Raw genomic sequence first — 20,122 nt, 5'->3', positions numbered from 1 at the left:
ATAGATATGTCTCGGATTAGGATAGAACGTGCAGTTGAGCTTTAGACTTCACGACGTTCATCGATTGAAAACGAAGATCTACTAGGGAGAGCTTAGAGGAACTTCATCAACTAAAGGTACGTGGAGACTAAAACTTATCTATCACTCAGAAGTCTATTTTATTCTATCTTCTAATGAGACTAAGTCGTATAGCTATATAGACTTTTACATTATACACATTTGATATTTTGAGCTGAGTTTATCTCGCTTAACTATTTCTCGAAATATGTGTTAGAAGCTTTTTTATTTAATTATGATCATCATTATTCTTGACTAGTTTACTTGGAGACAAATTTGTTTGTTGGAAACTAAATATTAAGTCAAAAGATGATCATGTGAAAATTTCCTTGAAACATCTTACATGATTTGTGTGAGACAATCATATGATGTCGACTTGGAAAGTTTCGTATTGATCATTCGATTACTTGAAGGTAATGGCTTGTGTGAGACAGCCATTTTCGTCTTCTAAGGATGTTTCAATGATTGAAATGAAAGTTTAGAACAATTAACCATGTATAGATACAACATGGTATGCATACCTAGTATGCGAACCGTATTGTTATAATTCAGGTTCGGGAACCTTGTTTGCATACTTAGTACGCGAATGGTTTTACCTGTAAAGATCCGGGAACGTTTTTTGTGTATCTAGTATGCGAATCGTTTCACTTGAGTTAGGTCCGAGACGGCTGTTTGCATACATGGTTTGCGAACAGCTGGACAAGGCCAAGCTCTAGAGTTGTTGTTTGCATATCTGGTTTGCGAACACAGTGGTTAAGTTCTAAAATTAGTAAGTATGATTCTCATACTTATGAACTAAAACATTTATGAATTAAGGAATGTAATCTTTACAAACCGTGGCTTAACGTTTACGAATTGATTATTGTATAAGTACTTTTTATAATTACGAATAAATTCGATTTTTTTTCAATTTGTTCATATATATTTCTATGAGATAGTGAAAAATTGCACAACTTTATTTGAAACACTATTAGATTCATTTGATTATCTTTCATGATTGATTGATCATCATATTTGATATAGAAGTGTTAGATGAATGTGGTTAAGACAAAAGTGTTCATATAGCTAACTTCGGTTAACTGTTATTGAGCCAACTCAATAGACACGTTTAGGTACGGTTACCCATATCTAAATGAAGGTATATTTTATTTGTGTGTAACAAGCTAAGACCATCTAACGATGGAGAATGATTGCTTTATTTTAAAGCAGACTTATCTTAAATCAGGAGTTTATCCAACGGTGAATATTGAATACTTTGTTACTAAGCTATCTTAGCTTTGATTGTACGCAAACCCTGATTTGAAAGACTATATAAAGGAGAACTGTAGCAACTAAAAAACCTAATCCCGGCACTTTCCTGTGTCCTAGTTGCAAACTAGAGTCGACTCTCCTTTAACCTAGGTTTTTCCAAAACCATATTAGGTTAACTACTTGAAGACTTCATTTGGGATTTGTGAAGCCAAATCTAATTATTTTCTCTGTAGTTGTGTATTCTAATCTCACTTTTTATATCGTGTTGAGTACTATCTTCTCTAAGATTTGCTCGAGATTTATCTCTGATAGGTAAGATATAAAAAGTAATCACAACAGTTATTCGTCTCAGACTCTTGTGATTCCGCAATAACTTTTTCTGTTAATCAGTTGGGTTATTGTGACGTGATCGATATTTCTAGGCTGCTCTTCGGGAGTATAAGACCGGATTATCAATTGGTTCCTGTTCACCTTGATTTATCAAAAGACATAACAAAAATTGAATAAACAATAGACATATCTATGGGAGGCATATTTGTTTATAAGTCTTCGACTTTGGTTCATAGCAACTCTTAGTTGTGGGTGAGATCAGATAAGGGAATCAAATGCGCAAAATCCGACGTGGTTCTAGAGGCGTAAGGAACGCACCGTACCTTAATTGGTGTGAGACTTGGTTAGGGATTAACTACATTCCAGTCCGAAGTTAACTTGTAGTAGGCTAGTGTCTGTAGTGGCTTAATACAATGTGGTGTTCAATCTGGACTAGGTCCCGGGGTTTTTCTGTATTTGCAGTTTCCTCGTTAACAAAATTTCTGGTGTCTGTGTTATTTATTTTCCGTATTATATTTGTTTATATAATTGAAATATCATGGGTTGTGCGTAGTTCAATCAATTGATAAATCCGACCTTATTTGTTGGATATAACTTGATTGGCACTTGGGCTTTGGTCTTTCGTACCGTCCAAGTTATTTCTTATCAATCAGGCTCACAAAATTCTATCTGTTTGATTTTCTAATTGGACTGAGAAATAGAGATAAATCTCTTTGATATATCTCTTGATTGAGCTCGCTTTTAAGTTGGTGCTCTCGGAATTATATTGGAGTTTGTCCATACAGATTTCCGAACTAAATATTGGGTGTGGTTGTTATACACCCGCTTTTTCAGTTTCACCTAACCAAAGTGTATAATTTGTTTATGTAAATCAGCTTCAAAGATTCATCTAACTGTGGATATTGATTGCTTGGTTCCAAAGTTATCTTAGCAATAACCTAAAGTAACATATGCTTTGAATGTCTATAAAAGGGGAACTTCAAGAGAAAGAGTTTCAATTTTGCAATTCATAATTTTTGCAATTGTTTCAATCTTATGATCAACACCCACAACCAGCACTGCACTTTTAGAAAAAATTATTAGCAGACCAGTGATAGCTCCATAGACTTGAAGTATGTGAACTAGATTTTCAGCTAATTATTCTTCAGATCCATCTAGAAGGACCAATGTGTCATCAGCATATTGTAAGTGAGACACCTTGATATTATTATTGATTGAGAATCTAGAGATCATGTTCAGATTCACTGCTTGGTTCATGATTTTTGTGAAAATTTCTGCCACCAAAATAAACAAGATGAAGATAAGGAATCTCCCTGTCTTAAACCTTTTTGAGGCTTGAACTTGTCAGCTAAGAAGCCATTAACCAAAACTGAGTGTTGATCAGATGTCACACACCACATTATCCCTATCCATTTCTGACTAAAAATAGAGTTTCATAGTACTCTTGGATGGTATGCCAACTCAAGTTATCAAAGACTTTATGGATATCTAACGTACACAAATTCCTGGTTTATTGTCTTTTAATCTTGAATAAATTAGCTCCCTTGATTATCCTTTATAAAATCTCCTTGGTTTTCTATTATGAGTTGAGGATAAACTTCCTTAAATCTTTGGGTCAATAGCTTATGTTAGAGTATTGCTCGGTCGAACCCATAAGTTTTGTTATCTCAAGCTTGTTGTCAATGTCAAAACTATATCCTAATTTCTAGTCTACTAAGTCAAGTTTCATATAGGTTAGAATTCTAGTTGAGTATCAAATATCACCCTTGAAGACTGGAGATCGAAGAAGATATTTGGAGAAATTTTGTATAAGGTTTGTGAAGGATAAACCATTCTATTTTAATCACTGTACCATCATTCTATCTATTGTGGCTATGTCACGTGGCTTATAGTACATTCACAAAGAAGATGTTTCGAGTCAAGCTTGTCCTGTGAAAAATATCGAAATATGATTTTGTGATTATATGTTCAAAGGTCTTTAAAAATATTAGTTCTACCAAATGATTTTTTGATCAATTGAAAATTTCCCATGCAAATAATTATATTACTTGGGAATTTTTCAAACATTATAAGAGAGAAATATGAACTTACTGAAATTTCTGCTCAGGGAAGGTTGGCGTACTTAGTTTGCGAACCATAGATATCTGAGATACAAAAAAAAAAAAGGAAGGTTGGCAAACCGGTTCGCAAACCACAAGTTCAGTTGGGAACAGTACGCGAACCTGGTTAGCGAACCGTAGTGAAATGATTTTATAAGTTGGATAAATTGGCTAGCAGTTGGCAAACCCGATTCACAAACCGTGGTCAATTGAGTTCGGCAGTCTAGTATGGTTGGAGAACCCGATTCACGAACCGTGGCATCCTGACTCGTGAACAAGCCCTACGGTTGTCAAATCGTTGTACCAACTGTCCCGACAATGTTTAGCAAATGCTTAAAGATTTATTATTTTAATATATTTGGCATTGCTAGAACTCTCTTAAACACTTCTAAGAATTCATTGATCACTTAAACACTTATTCTGTGTGAACCTTGATTAATTTCTTATGTGTTCAAATGAACATCAGATAACTTTTAGTTTTTGGCTAATTTGCCAAACCGTCCTAGTTGATTATAGATTCGCCTCTATTGATCCTTTTAGGTCTACGACCAAAAAGCCTTCGCTTGGGGATTCGTGAAGCCAGGTCCGACTCTCTTTGTCTTGATAGTTAGTGAATCCTAATCTTGCTTTCTGTTATCGATTAAAATTAAGACTAGTTTCTTGTATAATTCATATCTTGAAAGATAGTTAACAAGTTTAATCACTTGGCAGAATTTCGATTGAATTATTTGGATACGACTAGATTGATCTTGGATATTGATTTTTGAGATCGTCCAAGTACTCTGCTTAACAATCAGGTTCACGGACCTTGTGTCTATATACATACTGATAGAGTAAGAGTTTGAGATATTAACTCTATATACATATTCTCAAGGATCATTAAGTTGGTCTACTTACAATTATATTAAGTTTTGTCTATATAGGTTTCCGAACAAAAAAGTCGCGTGTATTTGGTATCCCTTGTGTTTTCACCTTGGATTTGGTACTTTCTATGGAGAAAATCAATAAAATGGTGTTTGATTTGGGGGTTGATAGTATACTGGGTCCAGATGGTTTTTTGGATGTTTTTCAGACATTGTTGGGATATTTTCCAACATGATTTGGTTAATGCTATTATTTTGTGTTGGAAATCTAGGTCCATTCCAAACGGTGTTAATTCTAGCTTGATAAGGTACGTGGCATATTCAAAATCAGTCTTCCTAACAAGTGTTTTGTATGTAAAAATGCAGAAGAATCACCAGAACACGTTTTATGGTCTTGCAATTTTGTTGTCAAAGCATGACGTTGGATTTCAGAATATTTTGCTTTGAAACCACACTTGAATCCTGTTTTTTCTTATAAAGAGGCAAAGGGCGGGAGTAGATCACAAAGGAGCTTTGGTTCGTGGAAATTTTGGTGGTTAGGAGTAAACTGTGGTAAACACGTAACAATATTACTTATGAGAAGAAAACAGGAAACTAGAAATTTTTCCAACAACATGTTTTCCACCAAATTTCAGAGTACTCTTGTCGTTTGAAAAGTTTTATGCATAATACGCGTGAAGATATATGTATCCTTAACTTCTTTCGAGTTAAGGATATAAAGTTAAGCATGTTAAACCAGTAGCGTGTTCTTGGTACCCTCCGGAGAGTAATGAAATTCTTCTTTGCTGTGATGGAGCCTCTAGGGGTAATCTATGGGTGCGGGTGTTGGTGTAGTGGTTAGAGATGTTGATTGTAATGTAAATGGAGCAAAGAGTATTGCTTTGGGGATTACTACTAATTATCTTTTTGAACTTTATGGTATCATTGGGGGACTTGAATGGGCTACAAAATGGTGGAATTCCTAATTCTATCTTAAAGAGATTCCTAACCCAAAAATTACATGGCAGAGGCATTTCTGATTAGGAAGAAGATGACCCTGAAGTAGATATAAAAATTGCAAAGTTTTTATTTTATGGTTACTTGGTTCCTGTTTTCCCCCAACTCAAGCACTAGGGCTCAATTAAGATGGCTAGAGGCATTGCGAGATATAAAGGTTGTTGCAAGTTATGATTAGGGGTCCTCTATCTTAGCTGAATTGTACATTTCTCTTGATCTCACGTGTTTGGGTTCGTAAAACATCAATGATCTGTGGGGCATCCTTGAGGTAAATATGACAATACATATCATTTGACTTTATATTAGTTAGTAAATAGAAATTTAGCAAGTAACATATGAACTTTACTTTCAGCTTTGGTGGTATATACAAACTTTGATATTGGTGTATTAAGACTTTTATACTACACCACCAAAAAATTCTCAATTGTAGTAATATATTATGCCGATAACTAGCACAAAAAAACAAAACAAGGGGGAGATAGATAATATGCATACATGGAGATAGTGATACATGAGTAGGAACAAACATAATGTTAAATGGATATTGTATGAGGATTATGATGAGATAAACTATCATGTTTATCAAAGAATCAAAGATTTTTCACTTAAGCGTATTGTGTTCTAGTCACGTGGTGTTTATTATTATGGATAAAGATATGTTAGACAGTTACTGGGTCGAGTTGGACTGCCAACAGAATCTCGATTTATATCCACCGTCTATAGAACACGACACAATAGATTGAAGATTAAAGGATGGAAAATATACGAGGCTTTATTCACCGCTTGTGATTAAGACCAATACGATAAGTGGTCCAAAGATAATGTATAGATTCGATAATTGGTCAAGATGTTTTACACATCTATGAATTAGATTTTGCTGTTGTGGGTAAATCGTTACCGAAAATACCATGTCCACCGTTGGTGATTTCCAAATTACACCAGGTATCCTTCGGGAGGAGCTTCATCTTCATCAGTGCCTTCAAGAACAGAGTCTTCTTCAGCTGGGTCTGATTTATCGTATTTGAGGTGTGACCTAGAGTATCTTATTGTAGATGAAGAACGTAGGATACTTCTAATTATCTTACAAGGTTGATATCGTCCCAATTCGTATACATGAATATTGTCCAGTCGTGAACAGTTGATATAACAATTAAATCAAATGGAGTTAAGAGATATTGAATGGAAGTGTATGTACCTCCTTGAGTTACAAAGAATGGAAAAGAGCATGACCATGAGTTTTAGTCCTAATTTTTTTGTCAATCTTAGAACTACATCATCCCATGAGAGAGTGGCAGACTCACAAGTCAGTATTATGCAAAGCAAAGGATACCATCCAGTGCTTCCATCTCCAAATCTCCAGGGTTATGAAGATTATAGAAGATCATGAAACTTCGGAAGCTCTTTAGCTCAAGGAAACTTCAGAAGCTCTAAGCTACGGGATACTTCAGAAGTTCTTCATCTCAGGGAATAAATCCATGGTTTCAAGGTGATCGATCTAAAAGTGCGGGAACTCAAGGTACAGCAGGATCATATAAAGGGTTTGGGAGCATAATACATGGGCACGTATAACAAGAGCCGGAATGAGGATGAGTAGTTATACTTATGTACTCCATTTTAGTTAGAATTAGAACTAATCTCTAAACTGTTACATTAATTAGTACTTAACTTTTTCATTTCAAAAGGTAAATTAAAATTATAGTTAATTAAAATGTAAAAGAGCTTCGTCAATATCTTGCTCGAGTAATATATGTGCTTCTTCAATACCTCATACGGGTTATCAAAAACTCCTTAAGGATTATGTAATGAGCTTTGTAAGCAAAACTTGTTTTTTTTCTTTCATCTTCACCATTCCTTTTGAGCTTGCAATACAACTTCAACATTAGTTTCACCTCTATGTCGATATCGATTCACAATCCGAACTAAAGCTATAAATTCTACCGCTTTTTTTTTTTATATAATTTGATATCGACAAAATAACCCATCAAAATTACGGTTATTCGGATTACCGGTATTACTATTGAAGTTTTCATAATTTTTCCCCAATAACTCATATTCGGTAAACCATTTTGTCGTCGTTCTGCATCCATAGCCGGATAACATGCTACAAAAATACTTTATAAAGATAAATCTTCATCTTCGGTAAGCTCCGCAGGATTAATATATTATTGGAAATATGTGTGTAAAAGGTGGAAAAAGTGTGATTTTTTAGAGAGTGAGATAACAGTCGTTGCCGGATCAGTTGAAACCGACCGTCTCACTTTGGGATGTTGCCCAGTTGCAAACCATCTAAGGTTCGATCAATTGTATTCCGGGTCGTTTCTTATGAAACCGGTCATCTCATTTTGAGATTGTAGGTTTTATTTGAGACCGATGGGAAAACTCTTAGGTCCTGTTTGGTATAGTTTTCAAAAACAGGTTTCTGTTTTTAAAAACAGAGAAAACAGAAAACAGGAGAAAACGCGTTTGGTAAGGACATTTTCAGAAAATGTTTTCTATCTGTTTTCTGTTTTTAAAAACAAAAAAATGAAAACAACAAATTATTGTTTTCTGTGTTTTCTCTTTTTTTTCTTTTCTTTATTCTTTTCTTCTTTTCAGAACAAAGTAAGAGATGTGGAATGACTGCAAGTGAGTCATGGCTAATATCACTATCTCTTAGACGAATCTTTACATTTGATCCGATTTAGTTGGTTTTCCTTGTTTTCAAAAACAGTTTACCAAACAATTTTTAGAAAATGAAAACAAGGAAAAAAGGGTATATTTTTAAAACAGTGGAAAACTATTTTTGAAAACTGTTTTTCAAAACTGTACCAAACAGGCCCTTATATTTGAGCCTTTGCTCATCCATTTTCTTGATTTTCGGTGTGGGGTGAAAATTGACAAATCTGCTCATTTGCCCGTCCCGCTGGATTTGCCCTAAAGCCTAATTTTAGACATTTTGTTAGTCTATTTTGCCCACTTAGCCAATCTGTCCTCCAAAGGAATTGCCCTAAGTTTTGCACTTTTGCACGCTATGTGGTCTACTTTAGGGTTTGAAACCATAAGATCTTGCGGCCGGGAGATAATATCCACCGTTTCAGCTCTCAAAAAAGTGTATTGGTGCCACGCAATAGATACATTCTTCTTTACCGCATTCCCAATTCCCTTGTCTCAATTCATCGCCTTTCTTCTCTCTTTTGCTCTCAGTTTTCGCCGTGGTTCGAGTACTTTTTCTAAAATGAAAGGCATATTACTTCTTTTCTACAACAACATCAACAAGTATCTGCAGTCTGTCGATCTTTAAAGATTTCTCATTTCCCTGTATTTATACTCTATATTCCTCACAGTTTTCACAGGTAACTTGACAATCCTTCTATCTGTTAATATTTTGATATTTGATTTTCTTGGGACTTATCTGTTATGGGTTTTGGTAGTTTGTCTTAGTTAGATCTTAGAATCACTACATGGTGTTATGTTTATTTCTAGGTTATTTTCTAAGAATGCAGGGACTCGAACCTCTGACCTCATAGGCTGTCCCTAATTTGTTATTACGATATTAATCTCTTAGTCCGTAAAATTTGTCTGGTGAGTAGATGATTTGAACACCTGATTTGAACTTTTCAAGTTTTATATTAAAATGAGGTCTCCCTGATTTTCAGTTTTATGTTTGGATTTTTGTAAGAATGCTTACAGGGATGGTAAAGTTAGTTCCCTGCTTTTTGTTTCTTCTGGTCCCCATAATCGAATCTGTTCATGTTACAATAACAATAAGCATTAGCGCGGTAGAGCACCCTTGGTCCCATACATATTCGATGAAAGATGGAAGTATTAAGTTTATTCATTATTATGATACAAGTGTTTCAAGTAACCCCACTATTTAAACTACATCAGAATTTTATGCTTGTGATACTTTAATAATAATGCTGGTGGCATGTGGAACATGTTTCATTTTCCGGTCTGTCGCGTTCCCATGTCATTGCGACTCGGGAGCATTTTCATGTGCCATAAGTTCCTAATGTGTCACATAAAGCAGGGTTGTATGTGATGTGCCTTTATAATTTATACCCTCTAAGATGTATGCTTAAAGCAATCCCATGTGCTTTAAAAAGTGTTTTTTGTCACCGCACATGGCTTATGTAGCACCATTTGGAGCTAGAAAATGCAAGGTTAGAGTGCTAATACGTTTTCTTACGAGGATTTATGATGTAAACACACTATATAGCATATATCCTACTTTCAGGACCACATACGCTTAGAAAGTTGTATGCTAGCTTCTTTCTCATGTTATTGCGAAAGATTGAGCTGTTGATCATTGTGTGTGACTATTTTCTTATTTTTACTTTTCATGTGAACTAGCTTTGAGTGAATAAACATTTTAAGAAACTGATAGATAGTTAACAGTTTTTTGAGAGAAAGAAAGTGAACCGCTGGTTTAGTTCCTATTGTCATCCCAGTTATACTTTCTTTGAGACTTTCTTGGTCTTAATTGAATTCAAGTTTTTATACGATTCCCCTAAATGGTTGGTGTAATAGAGGTGATTTCATGCTTTGTTGTTTCTCTTGAAAGTCTGTACAGTTTTAGTTTGTGATGCAATGCATCATTCATTTGTTATCTGCTAGATAGTGATAAAATCGCCAATTTGCTTGCCAACCTTTCTTTGGTTTATATTCCTCGGTTGTTATCCTTGGACCTGAACATGTCACATGTTATTATCTCAAGATATAGAGGTAACCCCAAAAACTATGTAATAACTAGATGGTTACGAGTGTCACTCTCTCAGCCTTTGGCACCTATACAAAGTGTCCGGCAGAGCGACCTCAAAGTGGAACTCACACATAAGAAATGGTGGACGTCCCTCGAGATTAAAGGTGGGCCACATAGAATATAGAACAGACATCCAGCAAATAAAGGAGAAACTGTTGGGTTTGGATAGAATTGTGGAAGAAGGACTATTGAATACGAATAGCTCGTCTCAAAGTCATAACAAGTAGACCAGTGACAACAAGGGAAATGCAGTAGGTATGCTACATTTCCCAAAGTCATAACAACTAATATGACACTCGCTATCCATGATGCAAGTCCGCTTCCTCTAAGGATGCATATTCATAATATCAGTACTCAGATTTTAATGACTTATTAGAGTCTTTGTTGTTTTACTGTTATAAGTGGTAAGTAGAATTCTTACAAGTCTAATGACTCCAATGGTTGAGGCCTGTTATCTAAGCAATCCCACAAGAGTTTGTTACTCCCTCAGTGCAACCGATCCTCCAACTGCTCTGAAGTGTAATCGAGTTGTTAATCAATTTAGTTAGATCAGTTAGAAACAAAGTTGCCCCTTTCATTTATGATTGGAGATTTTTTGACAATCTTGTGTATAAGCACTGATGGTATATGATTCGTCTCTACCTGATTTTGTGGCCAGATGCATATTTTAGCATATTTTAATTTCACAATTCGGTAAGTAACTCTGGTTCTCCAATCACCATGGGAATTGATTGAACTGCATGTGTTCCAGTCTTTTTTCCGCTTTGTAGGTTATGAATCTTTGCCAGATTTGCAGAAGATCTTAACTGTAAATGTAATATTGTTGGGGAGGGTACCCCTTTAGTTAACTGACAAGACCTATGGCAAATGAGAATTAACGAACTTACGGTTAGGTTATATTGTGATTGTTTAATGTTCCACATGATTGTGCTTGAAGTCTTGTATATTACGGTTTTGAGTTACAGCACCTAACCTGGTAGATTTTTGCAAAGACAGTATAAGTGCATTTCTCTACCAATATTTGTAATTTTCAGTTATGTGGATTCTTGAGTTATTCTGGACCGTGTACTGCACCAAATTCAAACTTGATATATATGAATGATATGTTGCAGGGCGAAGCGGATATTTGAAGTACGAGGCTTCAAACGCAGAAATGTCTTCTCCAAGCAAGAGGAGAGATATGGATGTCATGAAGTTGTAAGTTTCACTCTCTAGTACCTTAAGAAGGTCATGTTATAACTTGATCATTCCCTTGTTGGCTGTGATGCACATTATCACGCTATCTTCTATTCTGATCTTTTGTGCTCACATTTCTAGGATGATGAGTGATTATACAGTGGAAACCATCAATGATGGAATTACCGAATTCAATGTGGAGTTTCATGGTCCAAAAGAAAGTAAGTTGCTTCTGTCTACCTTTATCTTGAATGTCGTATTACTTCCGTTCAACATACTACTCCATGGGCTGTTTCCTCAAAAAACCATTTATACAGTGATGTCATAATGGCCGAGCTGGATAAGCTTGTTAGCTGCATATATTACATGGAAATACTCTAGTAGACCTGCTATTAATGACATGAGCTTAAGCATGCAGCAATAAACTGTCTTTGATTGAATTAACTGTATGAAAATCAGGATTTCATCGTCCTCTTTAGACTTGTGAAGTAATAGTTACGTAATGATAAAGGTGTACTTACTAGGCATATTCACTTTTACATGGTCATTCATTTGCCTTGAATGCTGATGTACAACGAACAATAACAAGTTTGATGATGAATGTGTCCCTGTATCAGCTGAGTCTGAGTTTTCATAGTCCACTGAAAAGTACGTAGTTCAGGCTCCAAGTTTAGAGTTGTGGATGGTAAGTATATTTCTGGTATGAAGAGGCAAGAATTTGATTAAAATGGGTGGCAAATTTAGAAATTACCACAGCATCAGTTGAGCCGAACATTTGCATTTTGTTGTCCACTAAAACTTGCATAGTTCAGGCTCCAAGTTCATAGCTGTAGAATTATAGCTTGTTGTTATGAAGAGGCAATAGAAAAAAAAAAGAAGCTTATTTAGAATTTTGCAGAGTTTTGATTGTATTAGGATATCATTTCTATTTTTATCATATATTATCAAGGCAGGTTAAAAAAAAAATCCAATTCCCTGTTGACTTGTGATCTCTTCGATATCAGCTAACTGTATCACTTTCAGGTCCTTATGAAGGCGGGGTATGGAAAGTTCGTGTGGAGCTACCAGATGCTTACCCTTACAAGTCTCCATCAATTGGGTTTCTGAACAAGATATTCCACCCAAATGTTGATGAGCTGTATGCCTAGTTTTCCTGTTATCCAAAGCCGTTGCGCCGTTATTTACTTTGTTATGAATATATATCTGTTACTCTTAGAACTAATATGCACATCTGAAGTTCCATGAATCATCAGTTAGCCAAAGATACTCTGAGCCGTTTTCTAATGCCAACCTTCTGTATATTATTTGCATTGCAGATCTGGTTCTGTATGTTTGGACGTTATCAATCAAACCTGGAGTCCAATGTTTGGTAATGCTTGATTTTATAATCCTTTGATTGTGCACTCGGACTTAGTTTTATCCAATAATCTATGCATGCACATACACATAGGGGGAAGTGTACCGTGTTCTATTATTTTTCCTTTGTGAACTGGTTGATTCATTTCTTGGGTTTGACTAGCTTTCTATCTTGCGTTGCTATGTCATTACCATGTGCTGCAGATCTTCTGAATGTATTTGAAGTTTTTCTTCCACAACTGTTGCTCTACCCAAACCCATCTGACCCATTAAATGGTGATGCTGCATCATTGATGTTAAAGGACCCAAAACGATACGAACAAAAAGTGAAAGGTAAAAATCATCAGTTTGCTCATAAAGTTTGCTGCTTTATATTTGGGTTAGCCAAATTCCGGTTTAATGCCAAATAAACAAAAAATTTAAAAAAATATATAAAAAAGATTCATGAATTTCCCAAGTATCCTTGATGTCATATTTTATTTTAACAGAGTATTGTGACCGATATGCAAAGAAGGAGAACGTTACCGATGCACCTGAAGAAGACGAAGACAGTAGTGAGGACGACTCTAGTAATGGTTATAACAGCACATCAAGTGATGACGAAGTTGCAGGTCATGCTGACCCATGAGCAAATTCGTGGGAGTGATGTCTTAGTGACTTCTTTTCGAACAGTTTTTTGATTGGGGTTGTATGTTTACTGATATATCCTTCGCACTTGTAAACTACACCATTAAATGTAAATTCGTGATAGGAGAGTTGGAAGATTGGTTTAGTTACATGTTCTAAATTTAATCATTTATGCAGGTTAGTGTTCAAACTTGATTGAAATGGAAAAAGAAATTTCTACTATTTGCTGTGGCATGAAAGTCCCATTTCAGCAGGCCGGTTGTCGGAGTATCTTTAATCTGTTTTATGCCAAGTGTGGCACAACTGTTTTTACCTATTCCAGAAACTCACATTGTTTGTGTCCTAGATACAGTATTGTTTTAAACCTTCATTTTCACTGGTTGAACCAAGGGGATTGTTATAAAAGCTTCTTTCACTGTGAGTTTTATTGTAGCATCCCACAGCTACTGTAAGGGTCCTAAGGGATGGCAACTCCTCCGTAACCTGATCTTAAGGAATTTATCTTTATTTTGTGTATTGAATCTTTTGATCGTGCTTTCTGCAATCCACAAAGCTGGTTATAACAGTTACTACTTGTTAAGCTTTTCCTATGCTAAATCTGATTTCTGAAACCACAAGTGACAAGTCCATATATGTATCCTTCTTTTAAGAGAACAAAAAAAAGAAAGATATTAAACTCTTTATCCCTCGAGGACATGTAAAGAAACAAAAGAAAGGAAGGAATAAAGCTCATAGTAGCTTACTTTCTTATTCGGATCGCACTTAACAAAACAAAAGATCCTGACGATCGAACTTATAAAGTTCTCCAGTCGTTGTATCCTCTTAAAGGACTCTTATCCCTCTTAGTTAGATTCCTTTGTTATTGCTTTATTATGTTGCTCTTATTTTTTCTTTTTAATGAATTCTATGACTTTAGTGTGAAATTCAGCGTTTTCAAAAAAAAAATTTATTTGGCCGATGCAGGGTTTTAAACTGGTTTAAAATCACAGTTTGGTAAGGACCGATTGTTCCTCTAATTCATGCATTGATAAACATTCCCTTTCTCTCTTTTGGAAAATGTTCTACTTAGTAGTTTTATATGGTACAATGGCAGAATCCATTACTATCATTTAAAAGAACCATTACACGTTTCTTAATTTACTACGAGTAGTAAAAAAAATCATTAGAGCCTAGGTGTGTAATTCTAATCTGAACTTTTAGACTTTGAAATTATGATTACCTGATTTTCAAATGATATAATGCTAAAGAAAGTTTTTATGCTTCAAACTTGAAAGACACGCCCCTGTAATGAGAAAAATGACATGACAACCGATTTGTTATTACGTACAAGCAAAGGTTATACTACTAAATTTATTTATTTCCAAGACTTGGTATGAGCCAGTGAGTGAAAATTTGAACGCAGGTGATATTGGCTGAGCCAGCTGGGCTGGAGGGGGCACTGTTACCCACAGCCGGCTGCACCTCCGTTTGGAAAGAAAAAAATGATGTCTTCTTTAAAGTTTGAACCCAAAACGCTACAAAAATTCTTGCTTTCCATCCGTTAAGATTTTTACAATATTTAATAAGAAAGGATAAAGATTCTGACATTTTTCCTTGGAATTTAGAGATTTTTTCACGAGACATGTGTTCATGGATTTAGAGTCTGTATCATGTGAGCCGTTCGAGTTGGGTCAAAATTATTTTTTCAAGAATCTTTGAAGCATTAAAGACTCGAAATTTTCCAATGTTTTGTTGAAATGACATTCCCTTCTTCTGATTCTCCTTTTCCCTGTCAATGTGTTGTCCATACTACCTACAACCGAATCCAAATACAAGGTGAAATGAATCTGCCCAGTAATCTTGGATTACATGTCTATGGAGAATACTGTTGGAAGAAGATACTGCTTATAAAGAGTAGATCCAAGTAATTCGGTACGGATATAACCCAAAGTCTCAGCCAAAACTAACTATACTTTTTTCGGTCCCTGAATTTAACTCAAATGTATATAGTAAAACTTCTATAAAATAATAGGTTTGGAACTATCTTATCCTATTATTTTAACGGTCCGCGAGTTATAACCCCAAAAGTGTCACTATCCATATGCAAAAACTCCAACAAAACAAATTGTTCACAAAAACACCATTTAACATAAATTGTCTATATTAGCCTTCTAGTTTAAATCACCCCAACAAAAATAAAAAACAACCCCACCTTTAATTTTAAATCACCCCAACAAAAATAAAAATCAACCCCACCATTAATTTCTATTATATTATCACCACCACAAAATAACACCACCAGCAGAACCACCAATGTGCCGCCACCACTGACCACCGCCGTCGCCAAAAACAACCACTGTCAACCGCCGCCACCGCCGTTACCGACCACCACCATCACCACCTCCACCGACGCCAACAACCACCGCGCCACCACCTCCACCGCCACCAACCACCACGCGCCACCGCCGCCGCCAACCACCACCTCCACCGCCGCCGCCGCCACCACCGCCGCCAACCACCCGCGCCACCTCCGCCGCCAACCACCACCGCCCACACCTCCACCCGCCGCCGCCAACCACCGCGCCACCGCCGTCGCCAACCACACACCGCGCCACCGCCGCCGCCTCCACCGCCACCGCCGTTACCGACCACCACCACCTCACCACCTCCACCGCCGTTACCGACCACCACATCACCACCTCCACCGCCACCACACCACCACCACCACCATCACCACCTCCACCGCCACCGCCACCGACCACCACCATCACCACCTCCACCGCCGCCAACCACCACCACCGTCAACCACCACGTGCCACCACCTCCACCGCCGCCAACCACCACAGCGCCACCGCGTCGCCAACCACCACCGCGCCACCGCCTCCACCACCGCCGCCGACAACTACCACCTCACCACCACCACCACCGCCACCCAACACAACGCCACCACCTCCATCCCTGAAAACCACCACCGCACCACCGCCGACCACCACCACAGACAACCACTGTCGCCAACCACCACCACCAGCAACAACACCATTATCGCCGACCACCGCCACCAACCAGTCGCCACCGCCACAAAAAATGAATTTCATTGATCAATATTCAACAAAATAAGAAAAAAATGATGAAACCAAACAGAAAAAATGATGAAACCAAAATTGGTTTCACCAAAACTAGATGAAACCTAATTAGGTTTCATCATTTTTTCACATATTGTCATTTCGCCAACACAACTTCAATGATGAAACCAAACCAAAATAAACTAGGCAAAAATGACCAAAACTAGATAAAACCTAATTAGGTTTCATCATTTTTCCACATATTGTCATTTCTCCAACACAGCTTCAATGATGAAACCAAACCAAAATAAACTAGGAAAAAATGATGAAACCAAAGTTGGTTTCACCAAAACTAGATGAAACCGAAATTGGTTTCATCATTTTTCCACATATTTTCATTTCACCAACACAAACTTCAATAATGAACTGAACCTGCCAATAGATGAAGAAAAAACTGGTTAATACAGGACGAATATATTTGATACTATAACGTGCCCAGGATAAGAAGCCCACATAAACCAAAAGATCTGATTAAATATAGATAGTTGGCTTGCATAATACAATTTAATGTCTAAAGCATAATAAACTGAACACAAATTGGAGAAACTACTAATTCACAAAACAGACAATAATCTTAGCACGATAATGACATTGAAGTATATATTCAAGGAAGTCAGTCTCTCTCTCTACCGAATTTCTGCTTGTTTAGTGGAGCTCTAGAGCTTATGCTTCAGATATATGGATTCCTCAGTACTTAAATATTGATGGTATAGTTAGTCTATGGTAAATTGCTAATGTCGTAAAACTTCAAATGATACTGTAAGCAGAAGGCAACCCTATACCCGGATAGAATCTCTTACTATAGTACCCAATAAGGCATGAATCCTGCAAAGACGTGACTAAGAACTACGACATTTTCCAAAAGAAATGATGCAGAAAACAACATCAACAATTTTATACATGATGGAGCAGCGACGGACCTCATTGCATATACATGAATTATTTATTAAGTATAAAGCATCTTTGGCAAGGAGAAGTTCAAAATTTATGCCTAACTACTATTATTTTCTGAAATTCATAGATTAGTATCTAGCAATTCAATCCACAATAATATGTACAGACTTAAACAACAAATTTCTTATTAGAAAGTGGTTAAATTATGATCAGGTTACATGTATTACCTGAAGGGATAAAATCCCACTTCCTCTGCAACAAAAACTAAACCACCAGATAACCCTCTCCATACATCTCCACGATCAATCAAGCAAATCCACCATGGTTTTCCTTCTCGGAAACCTCTATGGCAATCTCAATATCATCGCATCCTCAATCTGGATAGGTAAATCAGTTGCCTATACCCGGATAGAAACTCCTGCCTTTGTAATGTCGTGACCGTTCCGTAGGATCTCTTCATCTGAAGGATTTGAGAAACAACCTAACATTCTTAAGAAAGTGGATTTTCTTGCACCATTTTCTCCTGTTAACACGAGTGCACCTCCGTCATGGAATGATGCATTAATGTTTCGAAGAATTAGTTGGGCATTTATCATGCATGAGACATTGTTTAGCAGCATTCTAGGATGTGGTGGTTTTCTTATAAACATTTTAACTCCAAAACGTCATCAACCTAAAAAAGTAAAACACACAAATTGAGAATGAAAACATAAACAAACACAAAACCCCAACTCAGAAATCAAATTCCCTCAAAAATCCAATACAATTGAAAACACAAACCCCAAACTCAGTAAATCAGATTCCCTTAGAACTTCAAAACAAATGATGAAAACACCAGTCACCAATTTCTATTTCAAAATTGAACAACGTCATAGTATAATGAATCCAATTACTTCAAAAGAACAACACAAATTAAAGATGATGGAAACCAAAATTGGTTTCACCAAAACTAGATGAAACCGAAATTGGTTTCATCATTTTCCACATATTTTCATTTCACCAACACAAACTTCCAAGTCTGTGTCCGTAACTTTTGTAAGTTAATTAACCTAAACACATCAAATTCTCAACAACTGAAATGTCTATTTCATTTCTATCAACAACTGAAATGTCTATTTCATCTCCATTAAAAGAATTCATCATCATTTCACTCCATAACATCTCAAGCCATCACCTTCATCATATTTGTAGCTTCATAATCCCTGCAACTCATCATAACCTAAACTAATTATCACAACTATCAACTGCAGTTTCAAGGATATCTATAACTCTATCAATTGATGTACTACATCTCAGTAAATATCTTTCTAGGTCCAAAACCCATTTACCAAACAGCAGCAGCAACTAAATCTTCTAATTTGTTAAGAAACATAACAATCTCTTCCACTATTTCAACTTAAAATCAGATCCCTCTTCTCAACTCATCAGAGATTCAAATTCATCAACATCCTTTTCTCAATCATCTCCTTCTTAATCAAACCCCTCTCCCTAAATTTTGCAGATAGATCAATATCAAAGAAGAACCCTAGTTTCTTAATTTAGGGAAGATTATAAACCATAATTCTCTACAAAATCAAAATTAAACTTCATACTACCATCTCTACTTCAAATCAGAACAAACCCACTTTAATTCTAACAAACCGTTGAGATTTAATAAAAAAGAATCAATCAAAACAGAAACCCTAAATTTGACCTCCGATTTACCTTTTCTGTGAATTCTGATTTCAGTAATCGATTCAACAACATCACTCTCAATCAAAGCAAAATTAAACTACAGAGATACGAATTACAATGAAGAATTAAAGAGGTTTGATGCACTAACCCATTTTTAAGAACCACGATCTAGATTTAACCCTCTTTCTCAACTATTACGGAGAAGAAAACCAAATTTTGAAGACGAAATTGATGCTGGTGGTGACGTAGGTGTTGCTGCTTGTGGTGACGGAGGTGTTGCTGCTGGTGTTCGTGGAGATTTGTTGTTGCTGGTGATGATGGTGGTGGGAGAAGGAGACGGAAGAAAGAAGAAAAAAGAAATCAGAGAAGAAGAAGAAGAAGAAGAAGAAAAAAAGGTCAAGGGCATGTTTGTCTTTTTTTAAATTAACAAAAACTAAATTTACACATTATTATTTGGCTTGGGGTTTTTGTCCCAGTTTTATTTGAAACGGTTTTTATTTGGTAGAAATAATATGACCGGTTTTTTCTTATCACTAGTTTGTTCACCTAGGGGTTTTGTCACTAGTTTTGTTATCTTAAAGAGATATTATAACAATTTAATAATTTATTTATTATTTTATAGATACTATATATTGACAACATAGTTATTTAAAGAATAATTCCTAGTTTTTTTGAATTTGAACAACGAAAATTCTCAACGTACCGTGGAATTAGACAAAATAAAAACCGCCAAGACACATGCCAGACCCCCTGCAAATCCCCCGGGATGGGGCCACCCCAATGTGTCTAAGCGGTTTTTAAATTGTTCAAATCCACGGTTCGTTTAGAACAACTGTTTTGAACAATTGACTAATTTGATAGAAGTTTTTAGATAGTTAAGTATGGGGTAGGATCCGTTGACATGGTTATAGTTTTTTTTACTAAACCCAAACGGCAAGGAATTTGAAGCTCATTTTT

The 20,122-nt window shown here is 36.2% G+C and overlaps 1 protein-coding gene across 2 annotated transcripts; it reads left to right on the top strand.

The window, feature by feature from the left end:
* Positions 1–8,613: 8,613 nt before the first annotated feature.
* Positions 8,614–13,917, top strand: LOC113315260 (ubiquitin-conjugating enzyme E2-23 kDa-like). 2 transcript variants are annotated; one of them, XM_026563564.1, is made up of 7 exons: positions 8,614–8,928; positions 11,450–11,534; positions 11,655–11,734; positions 12,537–12,651; positions 12,830–12,882; positions 13,074–13,202; positions 13,358–13,917. In XM_026563564.1, the coding sequence occupies exons 2-7, from the start codon at positions 11,491–11,493 to the stop codon at positions 13,495–13,497; spliced, it is 561 nt and encodes a 186-aa protein (XP_026419349.1). In that variant the 5' UTR covers positions 8,614–8,928; positions 11,450–11,490; the 3' UTR covers positions 13,498–13,917. The 2 variants fall into 2 exon arrangements, with proteins under 2 accessions (XP_026419349.1, XP_026419350.1); XM_026563565.1 differs by lacking the exon at positions 8,614–8,928 and adding an exon at positions 10,887–11,030.
* The last annotated feature ends 6,205 nt before the right edge of the window (positions 13,918–20,122 follow it).

The sequence above is a fragment of the Papaver somniferum genome, chromosome 10, assembly GCF_003573695.1.
Source record: "Papaver somniferum cultivar HN1 chromosome 10, ASM357369v1, whole genome shotgun sequence".
Lineage (NCBI taxonomy): Eukaryota > Viridiplantae > Streptophyta > Magnoliopsida > Ranunculales > Papaveraceae > Papaver > Papaver somniferum.
Note: the sequence above shows the minus strand (reverse complement) of the source record. Positions and strands in the feature narration are given on the sequence as shown.